General features: G+C 43.0%; 1 protein-coding gene across 2 annotated transcripts in view; it reads left to right on the forward strand.

Annotated features, from left to right (window-relative positions):
• The window catches only part of LOC119456363 (protein disulfide-isomerase A5-like), a 34798-nt gene that overhangs the window by 6584 nt on the left and 12913 nt on the right, over nucleotides 1–15301 (forward strand). For both annotated transcript variants that reach the window (XM_037718080.2, XM_049669791.1), the window contains exons 9-16: nucleotides 616–707; nucleotides 790–858; nucleotides 2376–2512; nucleotides 3021–3088; nucleotides 3806–3900; nucleotides 7489–7554; nucleotides 13148–13287; nucleotides 14397–14467. In XM_037718080.2, the coding sequence (XP_037574008.1) occupies nucleotides 616–707; nucleotides 790–858; nucleotides 2376–2512; nucleotides 3021–3088; nucleotides 3806–3900; nucleotides 7489–7554; nucleotides 13148–13287; nucleotides 14397–14467 (738 nt within the window). The remainder of the gene's footprint in view (nucleotides 1–615; nucleotides 708–789; nucleotides 859–2375; nucleotides 2513–3020; nucleotides 3089–3805; nucleotides 3901–7488; nucleotides 7555–13147; nucleotides 13288–14396; nucleotides 14468–15301) is intronic.

Raw genomic sequence — 15301 nt, forward strand, 5'->3', positions numbered from 1 at the left:
AAGTTCCACTGCATTCACTTCCACAATATGTCGATTTAGAGAAAAGATTTTGCATTGCATTTTGTATTTAACAAAGCTCTTGCACACCACATCTGCACTTCAGTAGTCTGTGAGCAGCGAGAGACCCAGACGGCAGTGGCGCGCAAAGCTAATCTTGCAGACCCACGATGGCCGCTGCGTTGAGTGCTTTTGATTTATGCTCATGAGCGCAGTTTGTAACATGTTAGCAGGAATCAACTTGGAAGCTCTGCAAGCTGAGAGCCACTTCCGAATTAAGTGGCGCTATATCAAAGACTTGTGACATTTGTTTGCAAAAAATAAAATAAACGTTTGTGCGTCTGACACTTTGCGTGGAGACGACATTTATGGCGCACGGTGCCTAGAGTGGTAGCCATGTGGTCGGCTGCTGCTCGATTGTGCTCAGAGCAGCGCAGGAAAAAAAAACTTTGGTCTACGTGTTATCACAAGTTTCTCATCAAGAGCGATGGCCTTAGGGATTAAAGATAACATGTGAACTGTGAGTAACGGAGACGATATGCAGGTGTGATGGTGGTGCTATACGTGCTATACTCCAATGTCTGCCTACATCATTTAGTACTTCATTCTTGTCTGTAGGTGCTGGCTGCTATGGACTTGAACAGGCCTGAAAACACAGCTATTCGCCGACACTACAACATCACGGGTTTCCCAACGCTCCTGTATTTTGTGTAAGGTTTTCATTAGCCTACAACAGAATCTTCCGAGTGATAGCTTTTTATATGTTCGTCTTCTTCACTTACACATTATCAGGTCTGGAACATTAAAACATCGCTATGAAGGTGAAAACAACAAGGATGCCATCATCAAGTTTATGAAAAAGTAAGTTGTATGTTTTCTTTAGTTTTCAGCGTTAAGCTGCGAGCCTCAAGAAGACTGGTTGGCAACATTATGGGGCTAATAGGTTTTGAAAAAAATGAACTTTGGAATGAATTGGTAAACACTGTGTCAAGAAAGAGTGCATTGCTAAATTTTGACTGAAAATGCCCAGAAAATACTAAGAAGAAAACTACCTTTCAGTTTCCGATGCATGCCCACTCTCTTGTCACTATTGATGTCATGAGAAACTTCTCCCTGGGTTGCTCAATCCAGTTTCTATTAGTGTGATGTGCTTTGCTTATTTAGAATTATTTTCTGAATGTTTGTATCGAAATAAGTATCTCGTACGTGACAGGAGGTACATAAATGTATCTAAAACAGTGATGACCTCGGCATTGTGAAAAAAATCTGTGAAGTTGCCTTTTAAATGAAAGTTCCAATTTTATGGCATTATGCTTACTGTGGAACGAAGACCACCCGCCATTTCCAGCTATTATTTAGTTTCCACACTGCCACTCCCTGGCAAGGACTGGTACAGTTTAAAGGGGCCCTGAGGCACTTTTTCTCGAAGTGGAGAAAGACATTTGATGTGAAAATAGGCTATTTCAGAAATACTTTGCCGCAAAAAGTACTTCAATGCGTTCAGCAGAAGCGGAGTTATTGGCCATCAAACACAGCCTCCGCTGTGCTCCTCCTTCCTTCTTCAATGCCTTGCACTGCGAAGGCTATGGCGGAGTGGGGCAGGGCCATAACACTCCACCTTCGAAACGTCACCGTGGCACGCAGTCCAAATTTCATTTTGGATGTTAACGTAGACGCCACAACTTCCGATTTTGGTGCCTACGACGCGCTAAACGTACGCCAAACGCTGTTATGCTCAGTGAGCCACAGTGCGCTTAGCCAGTGGACTTGTGGCGGCACCCCGCGGCGGCCACGGTGTTACCAACCGCAGCAAACAATAGCAGCCGCGTGTTTGAATGTGCTTCATTACGTAATAAAGCATACAAAAGAGAGTGAGGATCATGGCCTCTGTTGAAACGAGAGCATTTGAGAGAAAGGTAACTTCGCACTCCACTTGCGAGCTCCACGCACCGCGTACGACAGCAAAACTTCGCTGAGATGTTCACAGTAGCGCATGCTAACCACGGACTATGTTATTTCACCAAGCCTGAGAGATGGTTCAGGGCCCCTTTAATAATCTAATTGGATTCACATGTGTGCTGATTACTGTAATGTAAATTATGGTCTAATCGACCATTTAGTTTTGGAAACAATCCTGCATGCTAATGTAAAGTTTGTAGCAGCCTTGCATCTAGAAAGCATTTAATTTTTATTTTATTTGCTTTTAATGGTGTTCGTGGGTAACAGAAGACATTAGCGAAAATATTTCCAGTAAGCTTTTGTTTTAGCCTGGTTTTGCTACACCCATTGTAGCTCGTTCTCTCAGCAAAGTACTTCTATGAGCTTTGCCATGCCAGATTCCAAAACATAACTTCATCCTAGGCTTTCTTGTTCTCTAGCCCGCAGCAGCAAAACAAGAAGCCAAAGGAGCAAGCTTGGTCAGATGAACCAAGCGATGTTGTTCACTTGACTGAAGAGACATTCGAGCCAACGCTGCAAAAAAATCCTTCCGTTCTTGTCATGTTCTATGCACCCTGTAAGTAAATGAGCATGCTTGGTGATCCGCATGATGTTACCAAAGTTTGTGTTCACTGAAGGGCTACGGTAGCATTGATTTATTTTGAAGAAAATTTGTATCATAAGCTATATTAGCCCCGGAGTGCAGCCTCTTTACAGGTTGCTTTCCTCGAATGTTTGGTTGGCTCAGAGCAGGTTTATTTTATCTACATTTAAATTTCCATGATGCTTTGCTATGTGTAGGTTTATTGCACTTTGTTTATCTAAAGACTGTCCGGGTGGCATGTATTGAAAATAAGTTCTGAAACTTGGAAGGTGTCGCAGTATTTGTATGGCCAAGTTTATGATTGCGGACAAAAGTTTTTGGAGTAAATGTATCACCATTTCCACTTTCTGACAGTCTTTTGGGGAATTTTGTGCAGTTTATTATTATGAAGCTGTGCATGCTCTACAGAATAAATATTATAGCAACTCGCATTTTGTGACAGCTGCTTAAGAGCTTAAAAGGACAATTGTATGATCTTTAGGGTGTGGTCACTGCAAGAAGATGAAACCGGAATATGTAACGGCTGCTGCTACACTTAAAAGCGAAGGGGTGAGCATAGCTTTTGGTTTCTTCGAAGTGACTTGAAGCGTTATTTCAACTTAAAATTTTAAAAAATGTTTTTTGAGGCGTTAAGCTAATGTATTGATGGCATAGCCACTTTTTAGGCTAGCAGTGCACTTTTTGTGTGCACTCATTTAGGTGCACACAACTTGTGTCATTACACTGTATGTCTATGCTATGTGCAGTTATCAAGCATCTGTATTATTTGCGTCACTCGGTCTCCATTTAAATAACTATTTCAACTCTATTTCGCTAAATATGCATTCTTGAAAATCAAACCTTAACAATTACAAAAATTAAAAAATGGCACACTTGTGTGAGCTTGCGTAATTGCAACCCAATTTCCGGGAAAGGTGTTAGTGTGACTACCCACTCCCAAACCATCTTGAACAAACAATGGCTTACTAATGAAAGTTTTATAATTTTCTCCAACTTGCCTAATTACTCCCATACTTGCAACTTTGCCCACCCATCATGCTCATGATCCTCAACGTCTCCTACAATTTCTGCACACTGGGACTCTTGGTTCCTCGTATAGGTGCACACATTTTCAAAATGTTGCATTTTTATTGTTGACACTTTTAGCATTTGTGCACACTTTTGGGTGTTTTAGTGAAAATAAACTTTGTTGTGATAAAGCTCATATGTCGGTACTCCTTCAATGTAACTAATGAAGCTATGTTGGATGCAATGTTTTTTTGCTAGGTGGCAGGTATCCTGGCTGCTGTTGACGCAACCAAAGAAAAATCGCTTGGCTCCCAATTTAACGTTAGTGGCTACCCAACCGTCAAGTACTTTGAGTAAGACACATATTTGTTGCTCCAAACAGTGCTAATCGTACCGCTTGTAATATTGCACCATCACTGTCACTGCTTTGCAGCTTGCGACTTTTCTTGCATCTTCTTTGTAACTTGGCACAATGATTTGTCAGCGGGAGTAAGTTGTACTGAGTGTTGCTTAAATAGGAGCACTAGGTGTAGATGACTCCTCCTGTAAAATTGCTGGCTGATCTCTACTCGGAATTTTTCACAGAGATACCATTTTGCATGAAGTTTAGCTTAACACTGTGTTTTTGGGCATTACTTTTCAGTTCCGCCCACAATAAATCTGCAATGGGTGTCGTCTGCGGCAGTGTCTATAAAAAATGTTCAATCTCACTGCAGTGGAATGGTGGCACCATCTTTTATTGCTATGGCAAATGCCATGTTTTTGCCTTAACTATGACCATTCCGTTGTAGCAAAATCGAAAATTTTTGAATGGCGTTGCTTTCCGTTGCAGCGAAATAGAAAATTTTTTAGTGGCGTTGCTGCAGATGACACCACTTTGAATTCATTGTGGACAGAACTGGTAAGTAATGCCCACAAACATGGTATTGAACTAAATATCATGCAAAATAATACCTTTGTATGAAATTTCAGTGGAGATCAGCAAGCAGTATTGCAGGAAGAGTTTCATGTGCACCTAGCGCTCCTATTTAGTATGCAACACTCAGTATAATTCAAACTGGCAGTCTCTCCTCTTATCACGTTTGTCACTTTCTTGTTTACAGGAGCTCTGTTCTCAGCAAGTGTGGCAGGTTTATATTCTCTTTTAAATATTTAATGCAAGGTGAACAGTGAAAATTTTTGGCATAAGTCTACAAGATTAGCGAGGGGGCTACATAAGAAAGGTGTGAGAATGTTTGATGCAGTATGCGGGCATTACATACAGTATTTCATTGTATGACGTGGTGTTAAAGCTTTTAAGAGCAATAGGGCTGCCTGGTATATGGTGCAATTTCATGCTAAGCTAATTTCAGGTGCTTGAATTTTTCATGAGTGCTGTGATTATTTAATTTGAACTGCATAGTTTTCAGACAGTGACCTGTGTGGTTATTCTAACAACTTATTATACCCTGAAATGATTTTAAAGATTGTGTACAAGCATACCGATTTGGTATGGTAGGTCCTTTTGTTCATTGTTCATTAAGAGACATTAAATGCTCTGTGTAAAGGGTGTAATTTATTATAAGGTTTTAAATATGTGCATTTCTAGTGATCGCAACAACGCCGCTCACCTGAGTTTTCAGCAGCCCCTGCCTGCACTACGTCGCGTGGGTGGGTGATGTCACTTGGGTGAGCGATCCGATTGGCCACCCACGCAACGTCATCGTGAATGCTAGAAACATGTTGCTTTGAAACCTGCAGTTTTGAAAAGAAAGGCACGTTTAGCGGCAACCACAGGTTCAGCATTTGTCAGAGAGCCAGGTTTTGTGTATAATTTGCTTAGAATGGTAGCAAAAAAATATCCTAACAAGCCAAGAACCGAGAAAAAAGTGTTGCGAAGGCAACTGTACGTGGCCTTACAGTGTATCAAAATGTCCATCAGCATGCCGCTATTTTGAGTTAGACTTTAGTGAAGTGGTACCGTCTCTGCTTCCCACTCAGAAAGTGTGGGCTCAATCCCATGTCTGTGTACTATTTTCTTCCATTTTTTTTTTTTTTTTCTAGAGTAGAGGAAACATTATAAATAGCCAATTTCACCACTTTCACAAGTTAGCAGGAGCTCTAGCCTAGCTGTGGCAGCGCTTGTTTTTACTGCTGAAAGCTACAAAGAAATCTTGGGAGTGTAATATAGAGACAATCGTAAATTTGCGTGTTAGGTATTTATAGTTGAAGTAATACTACAAAGAGCTACATTGTAGTTTGTACATTGCATATACACTTGCAGCAACGCTGCAAACGCTTTATGGTGTCCGCCTCTTCTTGCGTCGCCTCATTGTGCATCGTGCCGCCACGTCTCAATTAGCTGCACAAAGTTCGGCGGAAAAGATTGCTCCATATAGCCCGGGCTTAACGAGAAAAACTGCATGAAAAAGAGACACGGGAACACATTCTGCTCAAATAAACCAGCAGTACACAACACTTGCGTCACCGCATGACGTTATGGCCAAGGAGGCGGGACATAACGATGGCTGCACTGTTTCAAGGTTGAGAAGGAATGCCACGGCTTGAGAGGAGGGTAATGTTTAAACACTTGTACTTGTTTTATTATAACGTGCTGACACAAAACTCTTGTGCGAAAGCATTCCTTGAGAGATACCCTCTGTCTAGGACAAAGGACAAAAACCATTTCAGGGACCCTTTAAAAAATATTTAGTGCTTATCGCCACTTTTTCATTGAAGTTTCACAAGAGTTCATAATTTGGTCTGCATCATTCAATAAAACATTAGACATTGTTATTACGTGGTTAGCCTGTACATTTAAATGCCAACTGAAGTTAAATTTCACTTTGATTTTAAATGAGTGGTATGTTTAATGTACTATTAGAGCAACATTGACAAAGCTGTAGAGCTGGTAATTGTGTTACTTTCTTACGTAACAGCCTTTAAATGCTAGCACGTAAGCAGGTGACGCATGTACCCGATGGTTAGCTGATACTAGTATACCGATCCCAGCACATCACTTCCAGCATTTTCAGTGCACTATGCAATCTCTGAGGTCCTATGCCCAGTCACTGTGCTGGTTCTCGACGCTCTAGTATACAAAGTGTACTAGAATACTGGAAAATGGGCTGCGCGCAGCCATTTTCGCGATGACACCATGAGGCGGCACTATCCACAGCAGGCGGGCTCAGGATACATTGTTGGGAAAGCACATCCTGCATGTCAGCACGTGTTGCACATTATTTAGAGACCATATAAATAACAGTTTGCTTGGTAGATGCAGGTGTCTCCTTCCGAGCTTTTTCTGCTATAAATTCATCTGCTTGGTACTTCGTAAGTAAGCCATCTTGCGCACTTCTGCATTACGCGCAGCATTTGCTTCGCCCACAGAGCAGTATACTCAAGCGAGACGTGAAAATGCTGATTGTAAAGTGTTTATTTGAAACATTCCTAAAAGTAAACGCCAGTTCACTCTCGGCCTCTCATTCGCAGCCGTGTTGCTATGCGGCTCGTTCAACAGACGTTTCAGTTGTGCCTGACAGATTTATAGATGCTGTCATGAAAGTATCGGTGCTAAAGAAGCGTTGCAAAATTATATAGACCTGAAACCAAGGCAGGATTACAAGGTAATTTCTCATTTAACAGAGCACAACTTGATATAGGCGAATTGGTTCATTAGTGTTGTTGTCTGTGTGTTTTTTGTCCTTATCCCATCGCGCTGCTTCAGTATGCTCTATGGTAGTTTTTCATTTTTCAAGATGAGCCAGGCAATCAAAGAATTTGATCCTGTTGCAGTAATCGAAAACAGAGCAGTTGTACACACCAAATATGGTTTTCAAGTTGCTATATTTAAGACTCGGGATGCTGTGGGAACATGCCCAAACTTCTTTTTTTTTTTTTTGCAAGCTTTGTTTCTGCAAGGCAATTATGAAAACCTCATTCTAAACATATGTGTATTGCAGGAACGGCGCTTTTGCCTACGATGTGAATGTCAGGGTGGCTTCAAAGATTGTGGAATTCATGAAAGAGTGAGTATTGTTTTGATAAGTAAAGTTTCTACATTTCACTGAAATGCTAGCTTGGCGGTACAGTCCACGATGGTATCTATTTAGAGGGACGGACAAACACTTTCAAATTCACTAATAGTCTTCTGCAATAAAAAAAAAAAATTGTTCTAGCTTAGTTTTTCATGCTTGTCTTTTGTGGCATACAGTGGCAAAATGCTGTTCTCTTTTTAGGTGTGCGTGTGTACACTTCGCACGCAAATCTTTCTTATCGATTGTTATGCTGTAGATGATCTTGTTCACTAAATACTCTAGTGGGCAATAAAACAGCCAGAATGTGTTTATAAACTTATACATTAATGTAAGTCGCCGGAGTCGCGAATATTCGCACTGTAAGCGGTACCGCACTATAACCAAAACAACTATTTTATTGCGATAATGGACACTCCAGGCGCATTTCTGCCGTCACTGTCACCGTGCTCTAAGTTCCGTATTCGTTTACTAAATAAATGAACAAGCACGGTGCCACACATGCACAAGCAAACATGAACACATCTCCCTCGTTTACCGCGGAAACCAGGGGCGTAGCCAGAAATTTTTTTCGGGGGGGGTTCATCGGCCCGACCGGGGGAGGGCAAGCGTCTGCTTTCCACTACGTGACGTGATCGATAATAAGTATCGGTAGTTTAATCACACTCTATGCATGTATATCAAAGACATGGGACCCCCCCCTCGCGTGTGTGTGTGGCACTGTGTGCTTGTGAAGAAATTAAGCAAAAAGTAATGTAAGCTCAGTAAAATACAGTAAGTACGACAGGTACAATGGGCGTTTGGAGCAACCGTCTCTCATCGCACCACTGAATGGACCAGTCTTCGAAAACGCATCATTGAGATGACCCGCCCGATCGGAGAAGACATCATTAATTGTTAATCTCCGTTAAGCGTAGATGGCGTCGTCCTCGTCGGGGCGAAGTGCGTTTCACAGGTCAAGGACGGCTATACATGTGAAAATGCACGTGTTACCAGGCTATACCTACTCCCATAGCAATAGCTTGTTCGCTGCGTCTTTGCGCTAGAAAACTTAAATACGCGCAAAAACGAGTAATGCTTTTTTTTTTGTTTGTTTGCCTTGCATTTCCTGCGGCAAGTGCATGGGCCGCTGTGTCTTCCGCTGTGTGCGAGCGTGCAGCCGTCATTTGCCTTTACGTCAACAGATTCAGAATTGTACAGAATATTTCACTGCACTGCATAGTTATGGCATGTGTACGCATTTTAAGTAGTGCGTGCGAGTCATTTCTGCTTCACTTAGGCCGGTGCAAACAGGAAGTGGCCTTGTACCTCACAGAATCTTGACTGATTGGTGTACTAGTGATGCAGGAATGAACTCCGGTCTTGTTCAGTGCATAGTGCACATAATCAATTTCTCAGGACGCGTGAACTCCGACGAGAACTGTCAGCGCCTGCAACAAGAGTTTACTTACGCTGTACTGCGCACAGCAGTAATCCATGCTTGTCGGCTGTCTGTTTCGTGCATTCTGTTGCGAGTCGGTGGAATTTCACTGCTGGCATCAACCCTTTCGTGTGTACATTGCTGGTTTGGGATTCCACAACACAACAGTAACTACCAGCCTTCCGTAGGGGCGCAATCGCAAACGAGAGACGTTTTGCGCTGCAGACTATGGCTACGTTCACATTTGGGAAGCGGCAAGCGGGTGGAGAGGCCAAAGCGGCCGAAAAATCTTTTCCGCGCATGTCCAAGTTCACATTTGTTTTGCTACCACCGCGGCCGCGCTGCCGCTTTCGTCCACATCCATCTAGTCTGCGTATGTTTGTCGGCGTGGTGGCGCTCATTATCGCATTATTTCGAGCGGTATGTTCATTCACTGACCCACCCGTCATCAAAAGTGATCATCTTGCGCAATTTCGCGTGTCATCTGCGACCTTCGGTAAGTTCCTCGTTGGCGTTCTGTAATTCTCCTCACACGGGCGCGGTAGCGCTGTGTCACAGGTTGCTGCCTATAGGCGTGATTATATTTCTTTAATAGCTTTTATTTACAAGTTGTAATAACATTTCATCATTTCGTATTATTTTCGGCGCCTCCAGGACACGAAAGCGGCAACGGGAACACCAAAGCTAAAACCCGGGCTGGCCCTTGTGTTGAGGCTCGCCGAAGCCTGCGCGTCCTACGTGAGACCTACGCTCCCAATCTATCGTCGCGACGAGAAAAGCACCCTGCGACTTCTGCAACATACCGTGCACGTGCGAGGAGAATTATGGAGCGCCAACGAGGAATCTGCCTAACTATTGTCTTCCATGGAAGTGGAAGAAGAAATGGCTTTTATACTTCTACCTACTTGTTTTCTAGAAATCGACAATGAATAAACGGAAGACAAGAAAACCTCGGAAACGGCAGTGGTGGGTTCGCCTGGCTTTGCAAAAGCGCGAGAAGTTGGGTCACGCCAAGGCTTCGTTGCCGCACCTCCGGTCGCGCGACATTGAATACTATCGCGAGTATTGCTGACAGTACGTTTGAGTGCCACTCTTGTCGTAGAGGAAGGGGTGGTTCTTGATCGCGTCGATCAGCATTACAGCCTACACTTTTGGTGCCATGTTCAATGTTATGACCGGAAGTTTACATGCTAGTGTAGCTTCCGGTCGAGCAGAACGACTTTCCGCCGCGTTTCCGCTTCGCCATGACGAAAAAATCGGTCCGAGACCAATTTGGCTCGCCGCCTGTTTTTCTGCCTGTTTTGCCGCCTAGGCGGGCGGACTTTTGCAAGATTTTGCCGCTTCCGACAGCTTCGAGACCAAGTTCCTACGCGAACGCGGCCTAACCGGCACCTGAAGGGAAGCGGCGGAAATGTATACCGGAAATTTCGACCACCTGGGGACCTTAACGTGCACCTAAATCTAAGTAAACAGGCCTCGAGCATTTTCGCCTTCATCTAAAATGTGGGTGCCGCATTTGTTGCTTCATTTGTTGCGCATTTGTTGCGCATTTGTTGCGCATTTGTTGTTTCAGAATGCGGACGCCACATTCGTGCCCAAAACCTCACAGAGTGTCAAGGCCTTGACAAACACCGTGACAGTTTTTTTCCATGTGCAGACATGATTCGCTGTAAATTACCAACCCAAACGGAAGCGCCCAGGAATGAAAGTGTGAAAGTAGCACCGGTTTCTTGAAATATGTCAGCGCGAAGCGACGAGAAAAAAGGGTGGGTTAGTGGTGGGGGGGGGGGGGGGGGGGGGGGGGGGGGCAAAAAATTTCGGGGGGGGTTTGAACCCCCCCAACCCCCCCCTTGGCTACGCCACTGGCGGAAACGAACTGTCCAAACGCTCGAGTGACGAAGCGCGGCGAGCGAATTGACCTTCGTGCTATCATGCCTCTCGCTTCAAGGCAACCTATAAGCGGCGAAAACATGGCGCGCGGTGGACTTTCCCCGTCGCAGATTGCTTTCAAGATAGGGCCAAGGCAATCGTATCGCCGAAGTGGATCGTCGCAGATTACGTCCTGCTTCGGTCCACTGAAACCGTTTCGCATTGCTTTGCTGGCGAAAATCCTCTCCTTTGCGCCAGTCCTGAACGCAAGTTTAGGTCCGTGATGCGGCCGGATTTGAGTCTGTCTCCGCACACATGATCACTTTCCTTTTAAATGCAGCTTCATGATGAACTCGGTACTTCATGCTGATAGGGAAGATACAGAGAATGTGAAGACAGACGGTAGACTAAGCACATGTACTGCAGCACATGGAGGACGCTACGATAGCTAGGCTCGACGCGCGTGTGAGGCGGCCATTTTGAAATGCCGACGGCTATATGGTAACACAGATTTAGGGTCGTACTCAATTCTAACATGCACGCAGTTTTTGGACCCGTTTTATCGGGAAAAAAAAAGTGCGTGTTAGATTCGAGTAAATACAGTATTTGTGGCTTGAAGGGAGCGTTTGCCGTCTAGCTTCACTGCCGAACATCCAGGCAGCTGCACTGTAACCAGTATTTCATATCCCGCAACTGCACTATAAGCGATACACGTTTACATAGAGTGCTATGGGAAAATTAACGGGAGTCTGAAAAGACCGTATTATATCCTGTCCTGCACTATAAGCGGTTACGTTATAAGTGGTCTATACTGTAGTATCATGAACTTTTTCTCAAGTTCGACACTAAATGCACTCAAGAAAACCTGCTTATGGTAAATGCAAATTGTATTGCATAAATATACATTGTAGGTATTGCAGATATAAATAGGCAGTTAGTCTACAGTTCTGAGTATGTGGTTACTAAAATTATTATTCTGCAGGAATTCTAGATACAGACATTGCACACATGTATTTGAAAGTTCTGTTGGAATATTCAGACAATGTGTAAAATGTCTTTATTGTGCAAGATTAGAAAACTGATGGACTCTACATATTGTATTAAAATGCATCAGCTCTGATAAATTCCATTGGAATTGAGAATCCATGCTGTGGTGAGCATTGCCCATATTTTCAGCTGGCGGGTGTGCAAATGCAGCCAAATTTTGAGCTTTTGAAATGTTTACAATTTTATTAGAGAATTTGTTTAGTGTATTTCTATTGAAATCTTGTGTCTTTATCACGAGCAATGAATACCTATATCTTGTGTTGGATGTGTTGATCTGTGTAAGAAAAATTGTAAATAAGCCTTCTTGGAAATATTGTTTGACCCATCACCTCTTAAGCTTTCATGTATGTTTCTTGTTTAACAAAGCTGAAGTCTAAAGGTACTTCTTGCTTGGTAACTTGCACATTGTGACTGCTTAGTGGTCAACAAAAGCTGTGATGCCTTTCACACAGCTCTGCGCATCTGCAATCATTGCATCGAGTGTACTGCAAGAGACGACATATCATATTGTTTGAGGAAATTGAATTAAAAGGGGTGTTATCAGTGGCGTACCGACGAGGGGGGGGTTTCGGGTGTTGTAACCCCCCCCCCCCCACGCGTCCAGCCCTACCAGTCCAACGTGTAGCTGCACTGCTCTGTTCACATGGCCATTACAATTCAGGAGGTGGCTTGAGGTTGAATTTTCCTCATTAACAAAAAACACTCTATCACTCTCTTGTGAAGTACGTTGAGTAAAACGCTGAAGGAATAAACATCATCATTCTTGGTGTCATTATATCATAATTATTCAACATTTTATTTGGTGTTGGATTTCTCTAGCTAAAGCAAAGAAATTACCTATTATGCAAAGTGCTTGCTCCCCCCCCCCCCCCCTTACCCACAAACAATGATACTGTGTTATAAACTCACTTGCTGCAGTTATGAATGAGTTCATTTGTTGTCAGCAAGAGAGGTCACATATAAAGTGTGGCCTCAAGCCATTTAGTTTTGAAAAGGTTGATGGAAAGGGCAGGCAACTTTTCAAGTAACACTGTGGAGTTCCCAGCTGTGAGTGCTGGAATAATACACTTTGCTCAAATGTTAATGACACTATTGCCTAGTGAGTAAGCAAGCTTTATTACCATGTTGAGTGTTGCAGAGCGCCTTCAATGAACTACGAGGTGTTGTCAGCTTGCATGTTAGCTGACACCAGTGGTAGTCTATTTTCAGTTGGGATACCTGCATTTGCTCACGCTTGTTTTTCAAATGCAGTCCCAAGGAGCCCCCTCCACCCCCACCCCCCGAGCAGCCATGGAGCCAGGTGGAGAGCGAGGTGGTCCACCTTGATGAGGAGACGTTCAAGCCATTCTTAAAGCGCAAGAAGCATGCCCTGGTTATGTTTTACGCACCATGTAAGTGGTATTGCACAGTGTGGAGTAAGGCAAGGGCACGGCAAACTTCAGAGCTCAATGCTTTTAAATCTTGTTCTGGTCTTTGTTTATAAAAATATAGCTCTTACTGCCTTATTCTCTTTCTTTTTTCCTTTTTCTTGGAGAAAAACGTTTAAATTGCACTTAGATGTAATAGTAGTATGTGAGGTTGGGGACATCTAAAATTGGCAACTGGCAAAGTGGCTAAGTTTTAGGCTTGTTATGAAAACTACTGAACTAGCCATCTTGCACAGAAGAATTCTTTTATATCTGCATATTTTTTCGCTCTACATCGCTTCATTTGGGAGGTGAATTGTTTCGCATCTTGTGGCGGCCTCTAAAACAGTCGGCATTGCAGAGATAACTACAATGTGTGTCCGAGTGCTACACGAGTTTCTTGGGAGTGTTCAACTTTCTTGGAAACTCTGTGTGCCAAGTTTTGCTTTCTGAGTAACGGACCGGGACACAGAGATGTCTTTTCTTTTTTTTTCTTTTTTTTTGCCAACTGCACGACATCAAAACAGAGCCTTCTATTGCTTTGATTTAAATTACAAGTGGTACATTGCGAAATCGCAACAACCTCCTAGATGAGGTTTCTAAAAAAATTCAACCTTTGCTGCCATCGTTGTTCATTCTCTTGATTAGAAATATTGATTAGATATTGAGAAGCTGTTTGTGTGTTAACTGATACCACGTAATTGCTTTTTTTGTGCTGATATGTTGCAAACAAAATGCGCACAGCACCTTTTCGTTGCCTAAAGTTATCGACTGTATGATAAAGAGAATGATTGTGCTACGTTTGTTTAGTATTGGTACCTGTCTTGTCAGTAAATTATGTTGTCAACAGATATAAGCTGGATTTTAATTGGATTTTAATTTTGATTTTAACTCAAAGCCGAAGTGAATAGTTCAGGTGCTGCTTTCCTGAGGGCACAGGCATTGCAAAGGCCTCTAGAGCAGAATCCAGTTGTAGCAGTATTGAGCTGGTTTCCTTCGTGATTTGTTTTAAAACCTCTAGCTTGGCCCGAACTGATGCTATTTTGTGTTCCATTCCTGCATTTAATTTTTGTTCTTTCAATTTTTGAATGCAGGGTGTGTTCACTGCAAGAGAGCCAAGCCTGAATTCCAGTCTGCAGCAGAAGAGCTTAAAGATGACCCCAAGGTATGTGTGGCTTCGTGACTGTGTTCTTTAATACAACAGCATTTCATGCACACGTCTACAGCAACTCCTTGTCAAACAAGCTTAGTGAAATTGCCCTCGGCACACATATGAATCACTATACATCAAAATAACATCAATGAAAACACTCTTTTAATTTGGGTGCCAGTACTTATTGCAACCATTTAGCCATCTGTTACATATTTTCCACCACTTTTAATTCACCTCGTGTTTTGGTGCTGCTTGATTCTTTTGACATCACTGTTCACTCTTGTGTGGTCTCCCATCACCACTGGAGTACATTTTAATCATGCTTACTTTTATAGCCTTGAGTTAAACGACATTGTGAAAAGGGCTACCAGACAGACAATGGTCGGTATTTTGTAGCAGTGCTTTTTTTTTTCATTGCTAATGCCTTTCAGCGCTTTTCACGTTAGTGAATGGCCACGTTCGAGGCTCCGCCCGGGGCGTAGTGTCGCTTGCCACTCACGAACACCCAAAGTGCTGAAAGGCATTAGCATCAGGAAAAGGCATTGCTACAAAATTGCGGACAATGTGTCAAAATATTCTTTTAGTAAACAGCCTGTCTTTCTCTCAGCTTCAGCCTTCACTTACTTTGGTTCTGGAACAACGTAACCACTACTTCTTTCCCTTTAAATTCCACGTCCATCGTCGCAGTAAGGATAGTAATGTGGGACCATAATGATGTGAGTGAATTTGTACAGGAAATAATCATTCAGTGGGAGCCGTGCTATGAAAATCTAACTTTTATTTAGTTTAAGTGGTACAAGAGTTTTCTGGTAATTGTAAGGGCATTGCACTTGTTACTTGCTGCCC

The sequence above is a fragment of the Dermacentor silvarum genome, chromosome 6, assembly GCF_013339745.2.
Source record: "Dermacentor silvarum isolate Dsil-2018 chromosome 6, BIME_Dsil_1.4, whole genome shotgun sequence".
Taxonomy (NCBI): Eukaryota; Metazoa; Arthropoda; class Arachnida; order Ixodida; family Ixodidae; genus Dermacentor; species Dermacentor silvarum.